Source organism: Pelodiscus sinensis, chromosome 15 (assembly GCF_049634645.1).
Source record: "Pelodiscus sinensis isolate JC-2024 chromosome 15, ASM4963464v1, whole genome shotgun sequence".
Taxonomy (NCBI): Eukaryota; Metazoa; Chordata; order Testudines; family Trionychidae; genus Pelodiscus; species Pelodiscus sinensis.
In genome coordinates, this window is record NC_134725.1 from 15,027,740 (window position 1) to 15,044,637 (window position 16,898).

Below are 16,898 nucleotides of genomic sequence, written 5' to 3' on the forward strand. Positions count from 1 at the left end.
CTGGGCATGGAAGGGACGGGCCCCCAGGGAGAGCAACGGGAAACCTGGAGGGAAGGATCCAAACCTGCAGCTTCTTCTCTCCCTCTGCCCCCACCCCCACTCCTCTCTGGAGCTCCAGCCCAGCCCGGGAGCAGGGCCCGGAGGGACGTACCTGCGTGTGGATGGGCTCCTGCTGCCAGTCCCCAGACACAGTCTGTCCCACGGCCGCCCTCAGCAGGGGGTTCAGGAGCTGGACCTGTAGGGGAGGCTGCAAGGTGCTGGCAGGAGAGAGGGGCAGAGACTGTTAATTCAGCAGCAGGGCTGTGTCCAGACTCAGGGGTTTTTTCGGGAAAAGTAGCCTTTTTCCGAAAAAACTTCACCTGCGTCTAGACTGCAGTCGCGTTCTTTCGAAATTAAATCGAAAGAACGCGGCTTTTCTTTCCACGGCGGTAAACCTCATTTCACGAGGAAGAACGCCATCTTTGGAAAGTGCTTCTTTCGAACGAAGGCGTTCTTGAATGTAACTAGGGCTTCTTCGAAAGAGAGCATCCAGACTCACTGGGTGCTCTCTTTCGAAAGAGGCTTGCAGTCTAGACATAGCCCAGGAGACAGAGACTTTCCCACTCCCTGGTCAGGGGATCTGCTCTGGGGGGGAGTCGGCGGGGGGGGGGGGTCAGTACCTGAGGCTGCAGGCGGCGTTGAGGCAGTCGGCCAAGACCAGTGGGGGGGGGGAGTCCTCCATGATCTCCTGTGAGACCCAAGGAGACAAAGGGGCTTGTGAGGCTGGGGCCCCCAAGAGACGCTCACACGGCCAGCGCCCCCACCCAGCAGGATCCAACCCCACTGCCTCCCGCTGGCCTGTAGCCCCCCTGCCTGGCACAGGGCCCCTCCCAGCACCCCCCTCCCAAACCGGGACCAGCTCAATCCTTGTCCCCAGGCCGTCTCCTGCCCCTCACTGCCCTGGTGACCAGCCTCTGAACCTCCTCATCCCTGCTCCCCAGGCGCATCCTCAGCAGCCCGCTCTGCTAACCTTCCAGCTCCCCCCCCATGGCCCGGGGAGACCCCTCCCTGTTCCGAATCCCCCTCCCTGTCCAGCACCCCAGACCTGCCCCATTTCTGTGTCCCTCCCTCCTCCAGCATCCCCACCCACCCTCCCCATGTCCACCTCCCCCTCCCCCTCCAGCACTCCTGGCCCCACCCATCCCATTTCCAGCACCCCCACCCGCCGCCATGGCCCAGGCAGACCCCTGTCCACCCCACGTATCCCCTCCCCTCCTCCCGGCCGCCGCCACTCGCTCACCACGATCCTGGCCATCATGGTGTCCTTGCAGCAGCGCGGCGCCAGGGTGTCCTCGCCCCTTTGGAGGGCGGCGAGGCAGGCGGGGGGGACGGCCAGGAGGAACCGCTGCAGGGCGGCTGGGCTCTGCACCCCAGAGAGAGTCTGTGAGCCTGGGGCCTGCCTGCCCACCACGGACAGCTGCAGGGCTCAGGCCTCCCAGGAGTGGAGGTGGGAGCTGCCGGTTGTCCAAGCACCCACACTCCCCCCCCAACTGCTGCCTCAGGCTTGTGGGGGCCCAGCTGGTGCATGACAAGAGACCTCAGCTTGGGGGGCCCAGGTCATGCAGGAGAAGGGGCCCCAGGGGGATCCCCAGGGACAAGCCCCTCCCGGAGGGGGGGACGTGCTGGGAAGGGGCCGGACAATCTCGGGTCCCCCCCGTGCGGAGAAGGTTCCTACCGTGTCCCGGGTGTGGAGCTGCTCTTCAATATCATAGATGGCCCCTTCCTCCACCCGGGAGTCCATCCGCTCCTGGCAGAGCTCCGCCGAGGCGCAGGGGGGCTCTGTGCGGGAGGGAAGGGACCAGGGTGACTCCAGCGGCCAGCAGGGGTCACGCGCCCCCATGTCAGGGACCCAGGGCAGGGTGGGCCCCACACGCCCCTCGCAGGGACCCATCCCCCTTCCACCCTCACATCTGCCAACGCCCTCAGCAGAGCCCCCACCAGGAACAAGAGAGCCAAGCAGCAGCTCCCGCCCCCATCCATTGCCCTGGCTGCGGGGCAGACACTGGGGCTGCCCCCCCCCCCCATGTACTGGGTGAGCCCCTGGGCCCAGCATGTTCACGGCCCCTCACCTGGGTCTGAGCGGCTGCAGGAGGTGGCCCGGCTGCAGCTGGAGGCCCAGGCGCTGCTGCTCACTGAGCTGGACCCACAGCTGCAGGGGCTGGTGCGGAGAGGCTGGGGGCTCCCGGAGACTGGCAGGTCCCCGGGGGCCGGGCAGGGCGATGCCCCCTGGTGGTAATGGGGGCTGGGCTCCTGGGGCAGGTGTTTCTCTCCACAGAGGAGGCCCCAGAGCCACCCTACCCGGATGCCCCGCTGGGCTGGGTCCCGCCTTCCCAGCCGCCTCTGGAGCCAGGTCCGGAGGGGCCTGGCCGGTGGGCGAGTCGCCCCGAGCTGGTGGGAATCAGCTTCCCCACCCGCGGGGACGGAGGAGCTGCTTCCCACCGGCCCTGGGGCCATCTTCAGGGCTTTCCGGAACCACAGCCTGATGTGTTTGGCCATGCTGCAAATGAGGGGAGCAAAGGGGAGCTTGGGGCGCAGCCTGCAGAGCGAAATCCAGGGGTTCCAGCGCCCCAGAGCGACTGCCCCCAGCCCCCAAATGGCCCCTTGCTTATCGGCTCGGTCTTGCACAGGCACTTCTGGCCCTTGACCGAGGGCTGGGCCTGCCTGGAACCCAGCCGGCCCCGGGCGGGATCCAAACCCCTGGGGGCTCTTACCTTCTGCAAAACGCTGTCCGGATGTGGAACTCACAGAGGACAAAGCAACTGTGAGCAGGAGACGCACCAGAGCTAAAGCAACCGGGGGTCTCCAAAGTCCCCTGGGCCCGCCCCCCCCTTTTCTCAGCCTGAGATGTGGGTTCCTCTGTGAGGTCACCACCTCCCTACCTGCCCTTTGCCTTATTTGCTGAGGGCTGCCCAAAGCCCCTGTGAGGTCACTGCCCCCCCCACCTCACCCTGCCAGGCAAATGTCCTGCCTCTGGCCACCCCTCTGGGAAGTTGGAGCCATTCCTAGGGGTCCCCCCCACTCCCTGACTGGGCATCCTGCAGCCAGCAGCTCCAGTAGCCCCATAGGCTGCTCCCTGCCCTACACTGCAGGCTTCTTGCACAAGAACTGTTTCACACCGGAGTTCTTGCGCAAAAGGTCTCGTGCAAGAGCACCTCCACCCTGCCATGTGCTTTTGCACAAGAGTGTCAATGGCATTGTGAACGCTTTCTCGTGCAAGAAAGCTCTGATGACCATTTTAGCCATAAAAGTGTCTTGCTCAAGAAGCCCCTGGTGCCCATCCACGCTGCCTTCTTGCACAACAGCTCTTGCACAAAAGGGGCTTATTCCTCGTGGGGAGAGGAATAACTCCTGTGCAAGAAGCCCTCTTTTCTGATGCTTTACTGCAAATTTACTTGCACAAGAATTCACGTGCAGTGTAGACGCGCCACAAGTTTTTGCACAAGAACAGTTGTTCTTGAGCAAAATGCCTGCAGTGCAGACGTGGCCTTGGTGTCACCCAGCACTGGACTTCCTGGCCAGGAGCAAGAGTTAGAGCCTCCCACTCGCCCCGCTGCCTCTCACGGGCTCCCGTCCGGCCCCAGCCCTGGGCTTTGCCCTAGCGCATCCCAGCAAGGCCTCTGGCCTGCACTAGACCCATTGACATGTGGAGAATCCACCACTGCCCTGAGGCGCTTTTGTCTATGGGACTCGGACTCACAGCTGAGCATGGAGCCTGATTTCTCCCAGGACTTGGGCTCTTTCCTGGCCAGGCCCTGGAACTGGTTCCACCTTTGTCTGCCAGGGACCGATACTGTCTCTCCAGGGAGGCCCTGCAGTGCAGGCACCTTCCTTTCCCCCCTCGGGAGCAGTCATTGTTCTGCACCCCACAAAGCAGTGGGGGGCTCCTGGCTGCCCCAGCTCCAATCTCTGAGCTTCTCTCTCAACGGGGGCCAGGCCTGGAGGCTCTAGTCCCCCTGGGTATGTATTTCTACACTACCCCGCTAGTTTGAACTAGGGGGGTAATGTATGCATACCGAACTTGCTAATGAAGCCTGGGATTTGAATTTCCCGGGCTTCATTAGCATAAAGCCGGCGCCGCCATTTTTAAAAGCCGGCTAGTGCGAACCCCGTGCCGCGCGGCTACATTCCACGAGGAGTAACGATAGTTTGAACTAGGAAGGCTAGTTCGAACTACCTAGTTCGTGCCCTGTGTAGCCGCGCTGAATGGGGTTCGAACCAGCGGGGTTTTAAAAATGGCGGCGCCCCGCTTATGCAAATGAAGCCCGGGAAATTCAAATCCCGGGCTTCATTTGCAAGTGCGGTATGCCTACATTACCCTCCTAGTTCGAACTAGCGGGGTAGTGTAGACATACCCTATGAGACAATGTGCTTGTTTCACCTGGGTTGCAGAGAGGGTGTTTCCCAGCTGTGGCTCTCTTTCCTCCCCCAGATCAGGTATTTCCGGCCCTAGAGTGGGCTCCGCTGGCTAGGGGGTAATCATGAGGGCCTCCCGTTCTCGCCAGTGCTTCAGGAAATTTACATGAAATATTTGGGTTTTCTTCTTCCGATCCGGTTGATAGATCTCGTAGTTCACCGGCCCGACCTGACGAGTGACCTCACCGGTGTATGAGGCCCGGGGCCATCTGGGGCACGGATATTGCTGGGGTGTCGGAGGGGTTTTGCTCGGGAGGCTTCAGGCAGGCTGCTGAAGCGCTCCGTGGGACTGGTTTGTGGCCTGTTTGGAAAGGTCACCAGTCTGGGGGCTGTAAGGAGCCCCGAATTTGAGCAATTCGCCCTGAGCGGATGCCCTCAGCTGTGCCCAGACACGGCCCGGTCCGGTCCGTCACACATGGCAACGGATGCCAAAGGAAATATGATGACACAACGGGGGGGGCGGGCTCGTCCAATGAGATGCTTTGTCTCCATGCCCCTTTCCTGGGCTTCGCCCAGCATGACTGAGCCTGGAAATGTCTTTTCAGGGCAGGAAAGTGGCTCTTTCCGAGGGGGAATGCCAAACCCTTCTGCTGGGCGAGTTTCTTCTGGAATTCCCTGCCCCTGTCGTAACCCGGCAGCCAGTGAGTTATTGCCTCCTCTGCACTCACTGGGTGGGGGGTTGCTGTGGCAGGAGGCACCAGACGTATCATCCCACCTGGGCTTCTATTTGACATTTTCCTTTGTTTTGAGTTTTTTGCAAATGAAAGGAGACAGAACGGTCAGTTAGAAGCACAAATGGCTTGTGTGAGGTTTAGTTTCAAATAGACATTTTCCTGCCAGTTTGGATTTGGATGCCCAAATCCAAATTGTCACCGCAAAGCACAGGAAAAGATCGCCTTTCAATGCTAAATTATTGTGTGGAATGCCCAAGATCATTGCACGTGAAGTGTTTGAGGGCAAAGATTTAACTTAAATTAACCGATTTGTGCTTTAAAAATGTTGGTAAAATATTGTAGAAAAACTTCAATAAGCTTTTTTTTTCATACGCAACGTTTTCGGTGCAGTCTGTTGCCCTCTGTTGCATGGCATCAGAATTGCAAGAGTGTGTCATTAATGGGAATGTCTACACTACAGCACTAATTCGAACTAACTTAATTCGAATTAGTTCATTCGAACTAAGCTAATTTGAACTAGTGTATCTAGACCTAAAAGCTAATTTGAATTCAATCGGGGGACTGTCAGGATCCAGGAGGCCCTGCAGGAGAGCTTCCACCCCAAGGAGCCCGCAGAGTTACCCTAGTCCTCCCCATCGGGGGCTCATGCCCCATTCCTCCCTCACCTTCTTCCACTTACCCCTCCCTAGCCCCCCTTCCTGATGTAAAAAAATAAAATACAAACTCTCTTTATTTAACAAAACTGGGGAGGGGAAATAAAACTGTGGGGAGACGGGGGAAAGGAGGCAGGAAAAGGCAGGAGAGAGTGTGGGAGAGGGGAGGGGGAAAACTGGGAGGAGGGAGCTGGAAGGGGAAAGCAAGGGGAAAGAGGGGGAGGGGAAACTCAGGGATCGGGGTGGGGGTGTCGCCGGGCCAACCGCCTCCCAGCACAGCAAGGGAGGGGGCCTCGGCGTCCCCGGGGGAATGGGGTGGAGGGTGCAGAGGTTGAGGTGGGGGGTGTGGACATTGAGGAGGAGGAGGGTGTGGGGCTTGAGGAGGAAGAGGTGGGAGGGGGGCAGGAGTGGGAGGAGGGACAGTTGTTGGGGGGGCAGCAGGCGCAGGATCAGCACAGGGCACCATGCTCTGCAGCAGGGCCTGCAGATTTGCATTTCTGGCTCGGTCCTCAGCCAGCTGCTCCTGGCGGAGCTGCAGGTCTTCCCACATCCAGGCCTTGACGGTGTGGTGCAGGGCTCGCAAGGACCCCAGGTGCTGGTCCCAGTACTCCTGCTCTGTGGTGGCGGACCGGAGCAGGCCATGGGTGCGGGAGCATGTCCCGGGTGGGGTGGTGCGCCCTGCAGGAGCAGCTGGTACAGCTGTAGAGAAAGAGAGTGGTCACTTCTCCCTGGGGACACAGTAGATGATGCCCAGCCCCCTCCCCCCACCCCGCAACGTGAGGGCGACCATGCCCTGCACCGTCAGAGCCGCTGTGCTTGTACAGAGGCCATGGTCAGGATGTCTTGCTCTCCCCGGGACTGGGAGCTGCCCCAAGACCGCACCCATGTCCCTGTGCCATGTATAGTGTGGCCGGGGCGGTGGGAGGGCGGGGGGGGGGGGGAGATGTCCCCTGCCTCCATGTAGAGGAGACGTGTGGAGGGAAAGCATCCTGCTGGGTCCCGCCCCAGGGTCAGGAGCATGTCAGGTCTCTTCAGACATGCATGTGCCTATTGGGCCACGGCCCCTGGGTGTCACGCAGCTGGAGCGTGGCATGGCATGTGCTTGCACGTGCACAGGTGTCTGTGTGATCCGTGGGAGGCATGGCCCACGTGCGCGGTCCCTGGTCTCCCTCCCGCCTCCTCCCCCGAACTACTTAATTGGAACTACTTCCCCGGTACGGTCTCCCTGGATGACCCTGCCGACTCCAGTGCTGGAACTCCTTGTGGTGGCCCCTCCGGTGTGCCCAGGTCAGGGCCCTCCAGTCCCGGCTCGCTGCCTCCCGGGCTGGCACGGACCGCCCCGCCCCGCCCCCCAGGAGTCGGTCGAGGGCAGGGAAGTAGGGGCAGGTGGCAGCCCCTGCTGCGGCGCCGCCCCTGGTGGCCCTGGCGTACGCCTGCCGCAGCTGTTTTACTTTCAGGTGCACCTGCTCCTGGGTGGCCTGTGTCCCTTTCGGGCCATGGCGGCCGCTATGCGCCCGTAGACGGCCACATTCCTCCTCCTAGTACAGAGATCACGGATGCTGGGGGCCTGCCCCCAAACCTCAGTGAGGTCCATGACCTCCACACTAGACCAGGAGGGTGCGCGCCATCTACGGCCCCTGGCTGGCCCCTGGGTGCTGGGGGACTGGGCGGGGGGACGGCTCGCTGGCACTGGCTGCCTGGCTCATCCTGCAGCCGCTGGTTCGGGGCAGAGACTGCTGGCAGGGCTGGCTCTGGCAAGTGCCGTCTGGCCAGAGTCTACCCCTTTAAGGGCCCCAGGGCTGGGGAGAGGAGAGGAGTTTTCCTGGTTTGGCCCAGAGCAGCCACCAGGGGAACCTGGGGAGGGCTGGGCTCCAGCTACTTCGAATTAAGTGGCTACACAGCCCTTAATTCCAACTACTGAATTCGAATTTGGCGTTACTCCTGGTAGAATGAGGTTTACCTAGTTCGAATTAAGTCCAAACTAGCGGTTTGTATGTGTAGCACCTATGAAAGTTAATTCCAACTAACGGCTGTTAGTTCGAATTAACTTTGTAGTGTAGACATACCCATAGTTCCTATACAACTAACAGCTAATGGGTAGTCTCCAGTAGTTTAAATCTTGGGGCATTTGGAAAAGGAGGGGGAGCTACATGTGTGCGGGGTGTATTGTTGCCCTCTGCTGGATGGACTGTAAATGCTTTGTGTATGTATCATATGCCCTATAGTGCTAACAGTTAATGGAGATTCTCCTCTAGCTCACACCTGGCATTTTCTCAAGTAATATATGTGTGTGTATGTGCGAGAAAGAGCAAGAGCCTGGGGGCTCCCTCATGTCTCCTCCCCATCCTGATCTGCTTGGCTTAAGTGCAGGAAAGAAGAAGTAGTGAGCTTTGTGTATTTGACATCAGGTGGAAGCAGGGGAATGGAGGAGTAGTGGGAACAAGAGCACTTGGCTTCTTTTCCTGCTGACCGAGAGGGGTGGGGACTGGCTTGAGCTATATAAATCAGATGCCACTCCATGCCTCAGTTTCCCCCTTCATACAATGCCGATGACACAGAGAATGTTTGTAAAGTGCCTTGTTGTTAGCTCATGGGGCAGAGGGGGAAACTCGGTCTCAGAAGCAGACTGGGGGGAGGTAAAACCCGACCTAGGCAGCGCTGGTTCCACTACGTCACGCTGCCAGACCGGTCTGAGTGGGTCCCTCTCTTGGCTGCTCCTCCCCCCAGGAGGAGTGGGTTCCTCTCCATCGGCTGCAGGAACCAGCATTTCAAGGTCTTTGCCAATGGGCAGCCGTTCTGCAATTCAGCTCTGCCGCGGCTTCCAGCAGATCGATACACTGGAGATCGATGGTGCCGTGGTCGGGTCCTGTGCCCAGTTCTGAGCCCGACCGGTGCCGCTGCCCAGACGGAGATGAGTGGCACACACACCACACCCCCCTACGGCCGCCCTCGCAGACCCAATAAACCTCTCCCTTTCGCAGAACGACTCTGCTCCTGCGTGGTTCTGGGGCTACTTGTGTGTGTGTCCTAGACCCCCTTTCTGCTCACCGCAGATAGAGACTCCTCTGCAGGTAGAGCTGAGTGCGACGCCTGCACTGGGATGGCGTATTGGGATAATGTACTGACAGCTCCTCTGCGCCACCCCCCCTTTTCCTGCCGCTGCAACATCAAATTAACCTTCCTGGTCTGCCCCCGTCCTCCCTCCGGTACTGCAGGGCCTCCCTGGAGAGACAGTATCGGTCCCTGGCAGACAAAGGTGGAACCAGTTCCAGGGCCTGGCCAGGAAAGAGCCCAAGTCCTGGGAGAAATCAGGCTCCATGCTCAGCTGTAAGTCCGAGTCCCATAGACAAAAGCGCCCCAGGGAAGTGGTGCATTCTCCACATGTCAATGGGTCTAGTGCAGGCTGTGACGTAGTGGGGGTACCTGGCTGGTTTCTATGCTGCTGGCTCTGGGGTAACCCCCACTGGCTGTCGTGGGGGCCATGACCCAGCAAAACAGCATGAGTCACTATGCAAACCAGTGACCAGACACCCCCCATGGAGAGGAACAAAGGAAGGTGGAATGCTGCCCTGGCTGGGGGGCAGGGCTGGAAGTGAGAGAGTTGGTGGCTGGCTGCCTGTGAGGATGGAGGAGACTGCCTAGGGAGAGGAGCTGGAGTTTAGGGGCCCAGTCTCCCCCCAACTCAAGGGGGCCTGAGGCATCCTAGCCCAGCTCTGTGACCAGATTACATCTGTGCTGTGCTGTATCCTGCAGAGGCAATAAACTTCCTCTATTCCACCGGCTGGTGCGGTCTGTTTGTGCCATTTCGGGGTGCAGGAGACAGTGGACCCCCAACGCGCCGTCACACAGGCCAGAGGCCTTGCTGGGATGGGTTAGGGCAAAGCCCAGGGCTGGGGCCGGACGGGAGCCCGTGAGAGGCAGCGGGGCGAGTGGGAGGCTCTAACTCTTGCTCCTGGCCAGGAAGTCCAGTGCTGGGTGACACCAAGGCCACGTCTGCACTGCAGGCATTTTGCTCAAGAACAACTGTTCTTGTGCAAAAACTTGTGGCGCGTCTACACTGCACGTGAATTCTTGTGCAAGCAAATTTGCAGTAAAGCATCAGAAAAGAGGGCTTCTTGCACAGGATAGTGATAGAAATGTAGCCGTGTTAGTCTGGGGTAGTTGAAGCAAAATGCAGGACAATGTAGCACTTTAAAGACTAACAAGATGGTTTATTAGATGATGAGCTTTCGTGGGCCAGACCCACTTCCTCAGATCAAATAGTGGAAGAAAGTAGTCACAACCATATATACCAAAGGATACAATTTAAAAAAATGAACAAATATGAAAAGGACAAATCACATTGCAGAACAGAAGGAGGATGCGGGGGGGTGGGAAGGGGGAGGAAGGAAGGTAAGTGTCTGTGAATTGCTGATATTAAAGGTAGGGAGAGTGGGATGTTTGTGAGTTAATGGTATTACAGGTGATAATTGGGGAAACTGTCTTGATAATGGGTGAGAAAGTTCAAAGACTTGTTAAGTCCTTGTCGGTAAGTGTCGAATTTTAACATGAATGACAGTTCAGAGGATTCCCTTTCAAGTGCAGATGTAAAAGGTCTTTGTAGCAGAATGCAGGTGGCTAAGTCATTTAGAGAGTGTCCTTTCTGGTTAAAGTGGCAAGAAACTGTTTTCTCTTTCTCTCCCCACGAGGAATAAGCCCCTTTTGTGCAAGAGCTGTTGTGCAAGAAGGCAGCGTGGACGGGCACCAGGGGCTTCTTGAGCAAGACACTTTTATGGCTAAAATGGTCATCAGAGCTTTCTTGCACGAGAAAGCGTTCACAGTGCCATGGACACTCTTGTGCAAAAGCACATGGCAGGGTGGAGGTGCTCTTGCACGAGACCTTTTGCGCAAGAACTTCGGTGTGAAACAGTTCTTGTGCAAGAAGCCTGCAGTGTAGGGCAGGGAGCAGCCTATGGGGCTACTGGAGCTGCTGGCTGCAGGATGCCCAGTCAGGGAGTGGGGGGGACCCCTAGGAATGGCTCCAACTTCCCAGAGGGGTGGCCAGAGGCAGGACATTTGCCTGGCAGGGTGAGGTGGGGGGGGGCAGTGACCTCACAGGGGCTTTGGGCAGCCCTCAGCAGATCAGGCAAAGGGCAGGTAGGGAGGTGGTGACCTCACAGAGGAACCCACATCTCAGGCTGAGAAAAGGGGGGGCGGGCCCAGGGGACTTTGGAGACCCCCGGTTGCTTTAGCTCTGGTGCGTCTCCTGCTCACAGTTGCTTTGTCCTCTGTGAGTTCCACATCCGGACAGCGTTTTGCAGAAGGTAAGAGCCCCCAGGGGTTTGGATCCCGCCCGGGGCCGGCTGGGTTCCAGGCAGGCCCAGCCCTCGGTCAAGGGCCAGAAGTGCCTGTGCAAGACCGAGCCGATAAGCAAGGGGCCATTTGGGGGCTGGGGGCAGTCGCTCTGGGGCGCTGGAACCCCTGGATTTCGCTCTGCAGGCTGCGCCCCAAGCTCCCCTTTGCTCCCCTCATTTGCAGCATGGCCAAACACATCAGGCTGTGGTTCCGGAAAGCCCTGAAGATGGCCCCAGGGCTGGTGGGAAGCAGCTCCTCCGTCCCCGCGGGTGGGGAAGCTGATTCCCACCAGCTCGGGGCGACTCGCCCACCGGCCAGGCCCCTCCGGACCTGGCTCCAGAGGCGGCTGGGAAGGCGGGACCCAGCCCAGCGGGGCAGCCGGGTAGGGTGGCTCTGGGGCCTCCTCTGTGGAGAGAAACACCTGCCCCAGGAGCCCAGCCCCCATTACCACCAGGGGGCATCGCCCTGCCCGGCCCCCGGGGACCTGCCAGTCTCCGGGAGCCCCCAGCCTCTCCGCACCAGCCCCTGCAGCTGTGGGTCCAGCTCAGTGAGCAGCAGCGCCTGGGCCTCCAGCTGCAGCCGGGCCACCTCCTGCAGCCGCTCAGACCCAGGTGAGGGGCCGTGAACATGCTGGGCCCAGGGGCTCACCCAGTACACGGGGGGGCAGCCCCAGTGTCTGCCCCGCAGCCAGGGCAATGGATGGGGGCGGGAGCTGCTGCTTGGCTCTCTTGTTCCTGGTGGGGGCTCTGCTGAGGGCGTTGGCAGATGTGAGGGTGGAAGGGGGATGGGTCCCTGCGAGGGGCGTGTGGGGCCCAACCTGCCCTGGGTCCCTGACATGGGGGCGCGTGACCCCTGCTGGCCGCTGGAGTCACCCTGGTCCCTTCCCTCCCGCACAGAGCCCCCCTGCGCCTCGGCGGAGCTCTGCCAGGAGCGGATGGACTCCCGGGTGGAGGAAGGGGCCATCTATGATATTGAAGAGCAGCTCCACACCCGGGACACGGTAGGAACCTTCTCCGCACGGGGGGGACCCGAGATTGTCCGGCCCCTTCCCAGCACGTCCCCCCCTCCGGGAGGGGCTTGTCCCTGGGGATCCCCCTGGGGCCCCTTCTCCTGCATGACCTGGGCCCCCCAAGCTGAGGTCTCTTGTCATGCACCAGCTGGGCCCCCACAAGCCTGAGGCAGCAGTTGGGGGGGGAGTGTGGGTGCTTGGACAACCGGCAGCTCCCACCTCCACTCCTGGGAGGCCTGAGCCCTGCAGCTGTCCGTGGGGGGCAGGCAGGCCCCAGGCTCACAGACTCTCTCTGGGGTGCAGAGCCCAGCCGCCCTGCAGCGGTTCCTCCTGGCCGTCCCCCCCGCCTGCCTCGCCGCCCTCCAAAGGGGCGAGGACACCCTGGCGCCGCGCTGCTGCAAGGACACCATGATGGAGGACTCCCCCCCCCCACTGGTCTTGGCCGACTGCCTCAACGCCGCCTGCAGCCTCAGGTACCGACCCCCCCCCCCCCCGCCGACTCCCCCCCAGAGCAGATCCCCTGACCAGGGAGTGGGAAAGTCTCTGTCTCCTGGGCTATGTCTAGACTGCAAGCCTCTTTCGAAAGAGAGCACCCAGTGAGTCCGGATGCTCTCTTTCGAAGAAGCCCTAGTTACATTCAAGAACGCCGTCGTTCGAAAGAAGCACTTTCCAAAGAAGGCGTTCTTCCTCGTGAAATGAGGTTTCCCGCCGTGGAAAGAAAAGCCGCGTTCTTTCGATTTAATTTCGAAAGAACGCGACTGCAGTCTAGACGCAGGTGAAGTTTTTTCGGAAAAAGGCTACTTTTCCCGAAAAAACCCCTGAGTCTGGACACAGCCCTGCTGCTGAATTAACAGTCTCTGCCCCTCTCTCCTGCCAGCACCTTGCAGCCTCCCCTACAGGCCCAGCTCCTGAGCCCCCTGCTGAGGGCGGCCGTGGGACAGACTGTGTCTGGGGACTGGCAGCAGGAGCCCATCCACACGCAGGTACGTCCCTCCGGGCCCTGCTCCCGGGCTGGGCTGGAGCTCCAGAGAGGAGTGGGGGTGGGGGCAGAGGGAGAGAAGAAGCTGCAGGTTTGGATCCTTCCCTCCAGGTTTCCCGTTGCTCTCCCTGGGGGCCCGTCCCTTCCATGCCCAGCCTGGGCTCCTCCCTGCTCTGCGAGGCGGCTCAGACCCTGCTCAAGGCTGCACCCCGGGGCCAGCGGGTGGCCTGGATTCCCCAACCCCCCTCTGACCCAGGGCTCCCCCTTGTCTTGCAGCAGTTCATCCGGGCCCTTCCCGTCGACCTCCAGGCCCTACTGGCAAGCCTCCTCGCCGAGTCCCCAGACACCGCCCGGCTGCAGCTGATCATGGAGGTGAGCCCCGTGGGGGGGACGGGGCCATTGTCCCTGCTTCCTCGGGGGGCCGAGAGAGGAGCTGTGTCAGTGGCTGGGGGGGGGGCACAGTCTGAGAGGAGCCCCAGGCTCTGCCCAGAACCGGCGCCTCCCTACGGGTCCTGACCTGCCTCTTTCCCCCCCAGCACCTGAGCCCGTGGCTGGAGTCCCGCCTGCCCCAGGAGCGAGCCAGGGCCCTTGGCAGCACCACGGCCCTGCTGGGAGTCGCCACCACCCTCCCGGGGTTTGAGGTAAGTGACCTCGGAGCCGGGGGCTCTGGGGCTGCAGGGCGCGGGGCTGGGAGCGTCCCCGGGAGGCAGAGCTGGGAATGGGCCGGGAATGGGCCGCGTTCTCCTTTCCCCGGGGAGGGGCGACCCTGGGCCTTTCCGGGGGGCACCTGGGCCCCAGACTGGGGAGTGGCCGTCAGTGGATCCCCTTGTTCCACCCCCGGAGTGACCCGTCAGTCGGGGCCATTGCTCAGGGTTGTCTCCTCGCAAGGCCGGCCCCGCCCCGCCCCGCCCCGCCCCGCCCCGGGAGGTGTCTCTGTCCGTCCCCGAGCTCAGAACCGCCTCGGCGGCCGTTAGCATGGGACGTGCAGCCCCAGGATGCTGAGGGACCCCCCCTCTTCTCTCCCCTCAGAACTCCGCCGACTGGCCGAGGATGGGTCACCACGTGGCCCAGCTGGGCCTTTTTATTTCGGACCCATCCGAAGACGTCAGCCGGCTGGCCCGGAAGGGGGTGCACAGCCTGTACCGACTCCTCCTGCACCACAGGGGTAAGGAAGCCAGCCGGGACCTGGGCCCCAGGGACACCCTGAGGGTGCCGGCGGCGGGGGGAGGGGACCCAGCCCTTTTCCCCCAGACTGGCCCAAAGGGGGATGCGTCCCTCTGTGGTCCCCTTCTGCCCCCTGTGCCCCTCCATTTGCCCAGGGATGCCTGCAGGGACCCGTGGGAGGGGGAGGGCTCAGACCTGCCAGCAGAATCACCCTGGTTTGTCTCTTGCAGGCCTCAACATCCACCAGGCAGAGGACCTGTGGTGCAGGCACTACTATAAGGAGAGATGGGTCCTGGCGCATAGCAACACCGTCAGGGTGGGAGAGGTAAGGACGCGCTGCCAGGGCAGGGCAGGGCTCGGGGGTGGGGCTGGCTGGGGCCCTCGTGCGGGTAGGACGCGGGGTGGAAGCGGGGAGTCGCTGATCGAATGGTCGATGCATTTTCCCTCGACTATTCGAGCCGTGGACAGGGCGGCGCTGCCCCTTTGTGACGCTGTCCCGGCGTTTCAAAGGGGCGGCGCTTCCTAGGGGCAGCGCCGCACCTTGCCCCGGATCTCCCATAGAACGGGAAGCAGGGCGGGGGGGGGGCGACACTTTTTGATGTAGGTCGCTCCAAGATGTTGGCCAGTGGCCTAGGGCTGCTCTGTTGTGCGGAGGGGGGTGAGGTCTGGGAGGGTCTTGGGGGCAGGAGGAAGGTGTGACCTGGGGCAGGGGTTAGGGTGCAGGGTGAGGAGAGCGTCTGGGTGCAGGGTCTGGAAGGGAGTTTGCAGAAGGAGGAAGCTGTTTTAGCCCCAGGAGTTGGGGCCGGGCTCTGGGCCGTCAGCTGAAACCTCCCGTGCTCTTGATTTCAGGTCTTTGGGCAGCTCTTCACCCCAGAGCAGGAGAACTGCTTTTTAGACAAGGCTCTGCTCGCTGCCCGCTCCCCCCTGAGGCGCCCCAGCCAGGCCGGGCTGGTCCTGGCCCACGCCCTGCATGGGCAGGCCCATCAGCTCCTGGGATACATGGTGAGCAGCCGGAGCAGATGCAGGAGAGTGGGGCAGGGCCAGGGTCTCCTTCCCATCCCCTCAGGGAGTCCCCCGCCCCTTTCCTCATGCTGCCCCCACCCCACGTCCCTGCTGGGTGGGTCAGAAGCTCACCCTGCGGGCCTGACGGGGGGTGAGCAGAGAGCAGAACAAGTCTCAGCGCAGGGGGGAGGAGGGTGGAAATGCTGGGGGGGCCCAGTACCCCTGAGTCCCCAGGGATGAATGTGACGGATTCTGCTTCCCTTGCAGCAGGAAGACAGCCAGTGAGAGCACAAGGAGCTGAGGAGCCAGCAGCTGCGTCCCCCTCCCCCCAACCCTCCCAATTGTATAGAATGTATTTAAATTCGGATTAAAGAACGTTTCAAAAAACATTTGGATCAGGCTTTGTCAATAATTTTTAATGGGGGGGGGGGCATTTTGGCAAGTGGTCAAGGGCCACATTTCTACCGAGGAGTTTGGGGTCTGGGACGGGGCGGTTGGGTGCAGAAGAGAGCTGAGGGTAGGAGCCTGGGTGCGCACCGTCCATTGCATCATCACGCGGAGCCATTGTGCTAGTGCTGGAGCTTGGGTGACTGGTTTAATTTGAATGTTTACACAGATTAGGTGTTTTAACTTTAGGAAACTTCATTTTAAATAAGGTAAAATGTTAATTTCTGTCTACCACAAAGGGTTTCAAAGTTTTCTTTATTAAAGGCAGGGATGAGGAACCTTTTTTGTCTCCAGGGCCACTGACCCCCAGAAAAACCAGTTGGGGACCACACACGAGAAAAGCAAAATACAAAAACCCTTCTTCCAAAACCCACAAGCCTCACTGAGATGGCCCCCAACTGGGACACCTCACTGCTCTGGCGCTTCAGCCCCACTGGGGTGAGGGGAAGGGACAGGGAGGACTGAGGTTCGGGGATCCCTCATTTTTGGCCCCCCCTCAGATTGAGAGGGACCCGCAAATGCCACTCTCCCTGGAACCCAGGAGAGTTAATCTGTGCTGGGGCTGGAGTGCCAGGGGAGTGAGATGTCTCAGTCGGGGCCACATTCGTGAGGCTTGGGGGGGTGGAGGCGCCAGGGACGCATTCAGATAGAGCAGGGGAGCCGGCAGGGACCCTGAGAGGAGAAGTGGGAGTGAGAGCCCAGCCGGGGAGACACAAGGAAACCAGAGTCAGTCTAGTATCTCTCAGGCAGCTGGGGTAGACACCCCCCACCCCAAACCCCAGCCTCCTGTTGGATCCTCCTCCCACAGTTAACTGCCTCTGAGTCTGCACCCAAACTCCCATCGCTGCCCTGAACCTGTCCCAGAGCCTGCAACCCGCAGCCTCTCCCGCGCCCCACTCCCCAGCCATCCTGCACCGTAACCCCAGCCTCAGGCCAGCGAACCTGAGTGAGGGTGGGGGAGCCCAAGCAGCAGAGGGAGGGGGGAGTGGAATGAGTGGGGGCGTGGCCTCAGAACAGGGGCAGGGGTAGGTGCGGGGAAGGGGGCGGGGCAATGGTAGTGGCCTCTAATGCCCACACCCCTCCCTTCGGCATCGCTTATGTCCCATGTCCGCCCCCTCCTGAGCCCACAGCCGGTGCCAAGGCCTCGTGCCCAGGGCGGGGTCGCCCCTGTGAGCTGCCAGCCA

General features: G+C 60.9%; 1 protein-coding gene and 1 long non-coding RNA gene across 2 annotated transcripts; both read left to right on the forward strand.

The window, feature by feature from the left end:
* Positions 1-10,998: 10,998 nt before the first annotated feature.
* On the forward strand, positions 10,999-12,537 carry LOC142818386 (uncharacterized). Its single transcript, XR_012895879.1, has 3 exons — positions 10,999-11,724; positions 12,010-12,113; positions 12,426-12,537. It is a non-coding gene; the product is annotated as an uncharacterized LOC142818386 (long non-coding RNA).
* A 4-nt stretch (positions 12,538-12,541) lies between these two features.
* On the forward strand, positions 12,542-16,100 carry LOC142818416 (maestro heat-like repeat-containing protein family member 7). Its single transcript, XM_075897786.1, has 7 exons — positions 12,542-12,595; positions 13,000-13,105; positions 13,378-13,473; positions 13,638-13,742; positions 14,131-14,266; positions 14,496-14,590; positions 16,092-16,100. Exons 3-7 carry the CDS (start codon positions 13,468-13,470, stop codon positions 16,098-16,100), a joined length of 351 nt encoding a protein of 116 aa, XP_075753901.1. The 5' UTR covers positions 12,542-12,595; positions 13,000-13,105; positions 13,378-13,467.
* Positions 16,101-16,898: the final 798 nt, after the last annotated feature.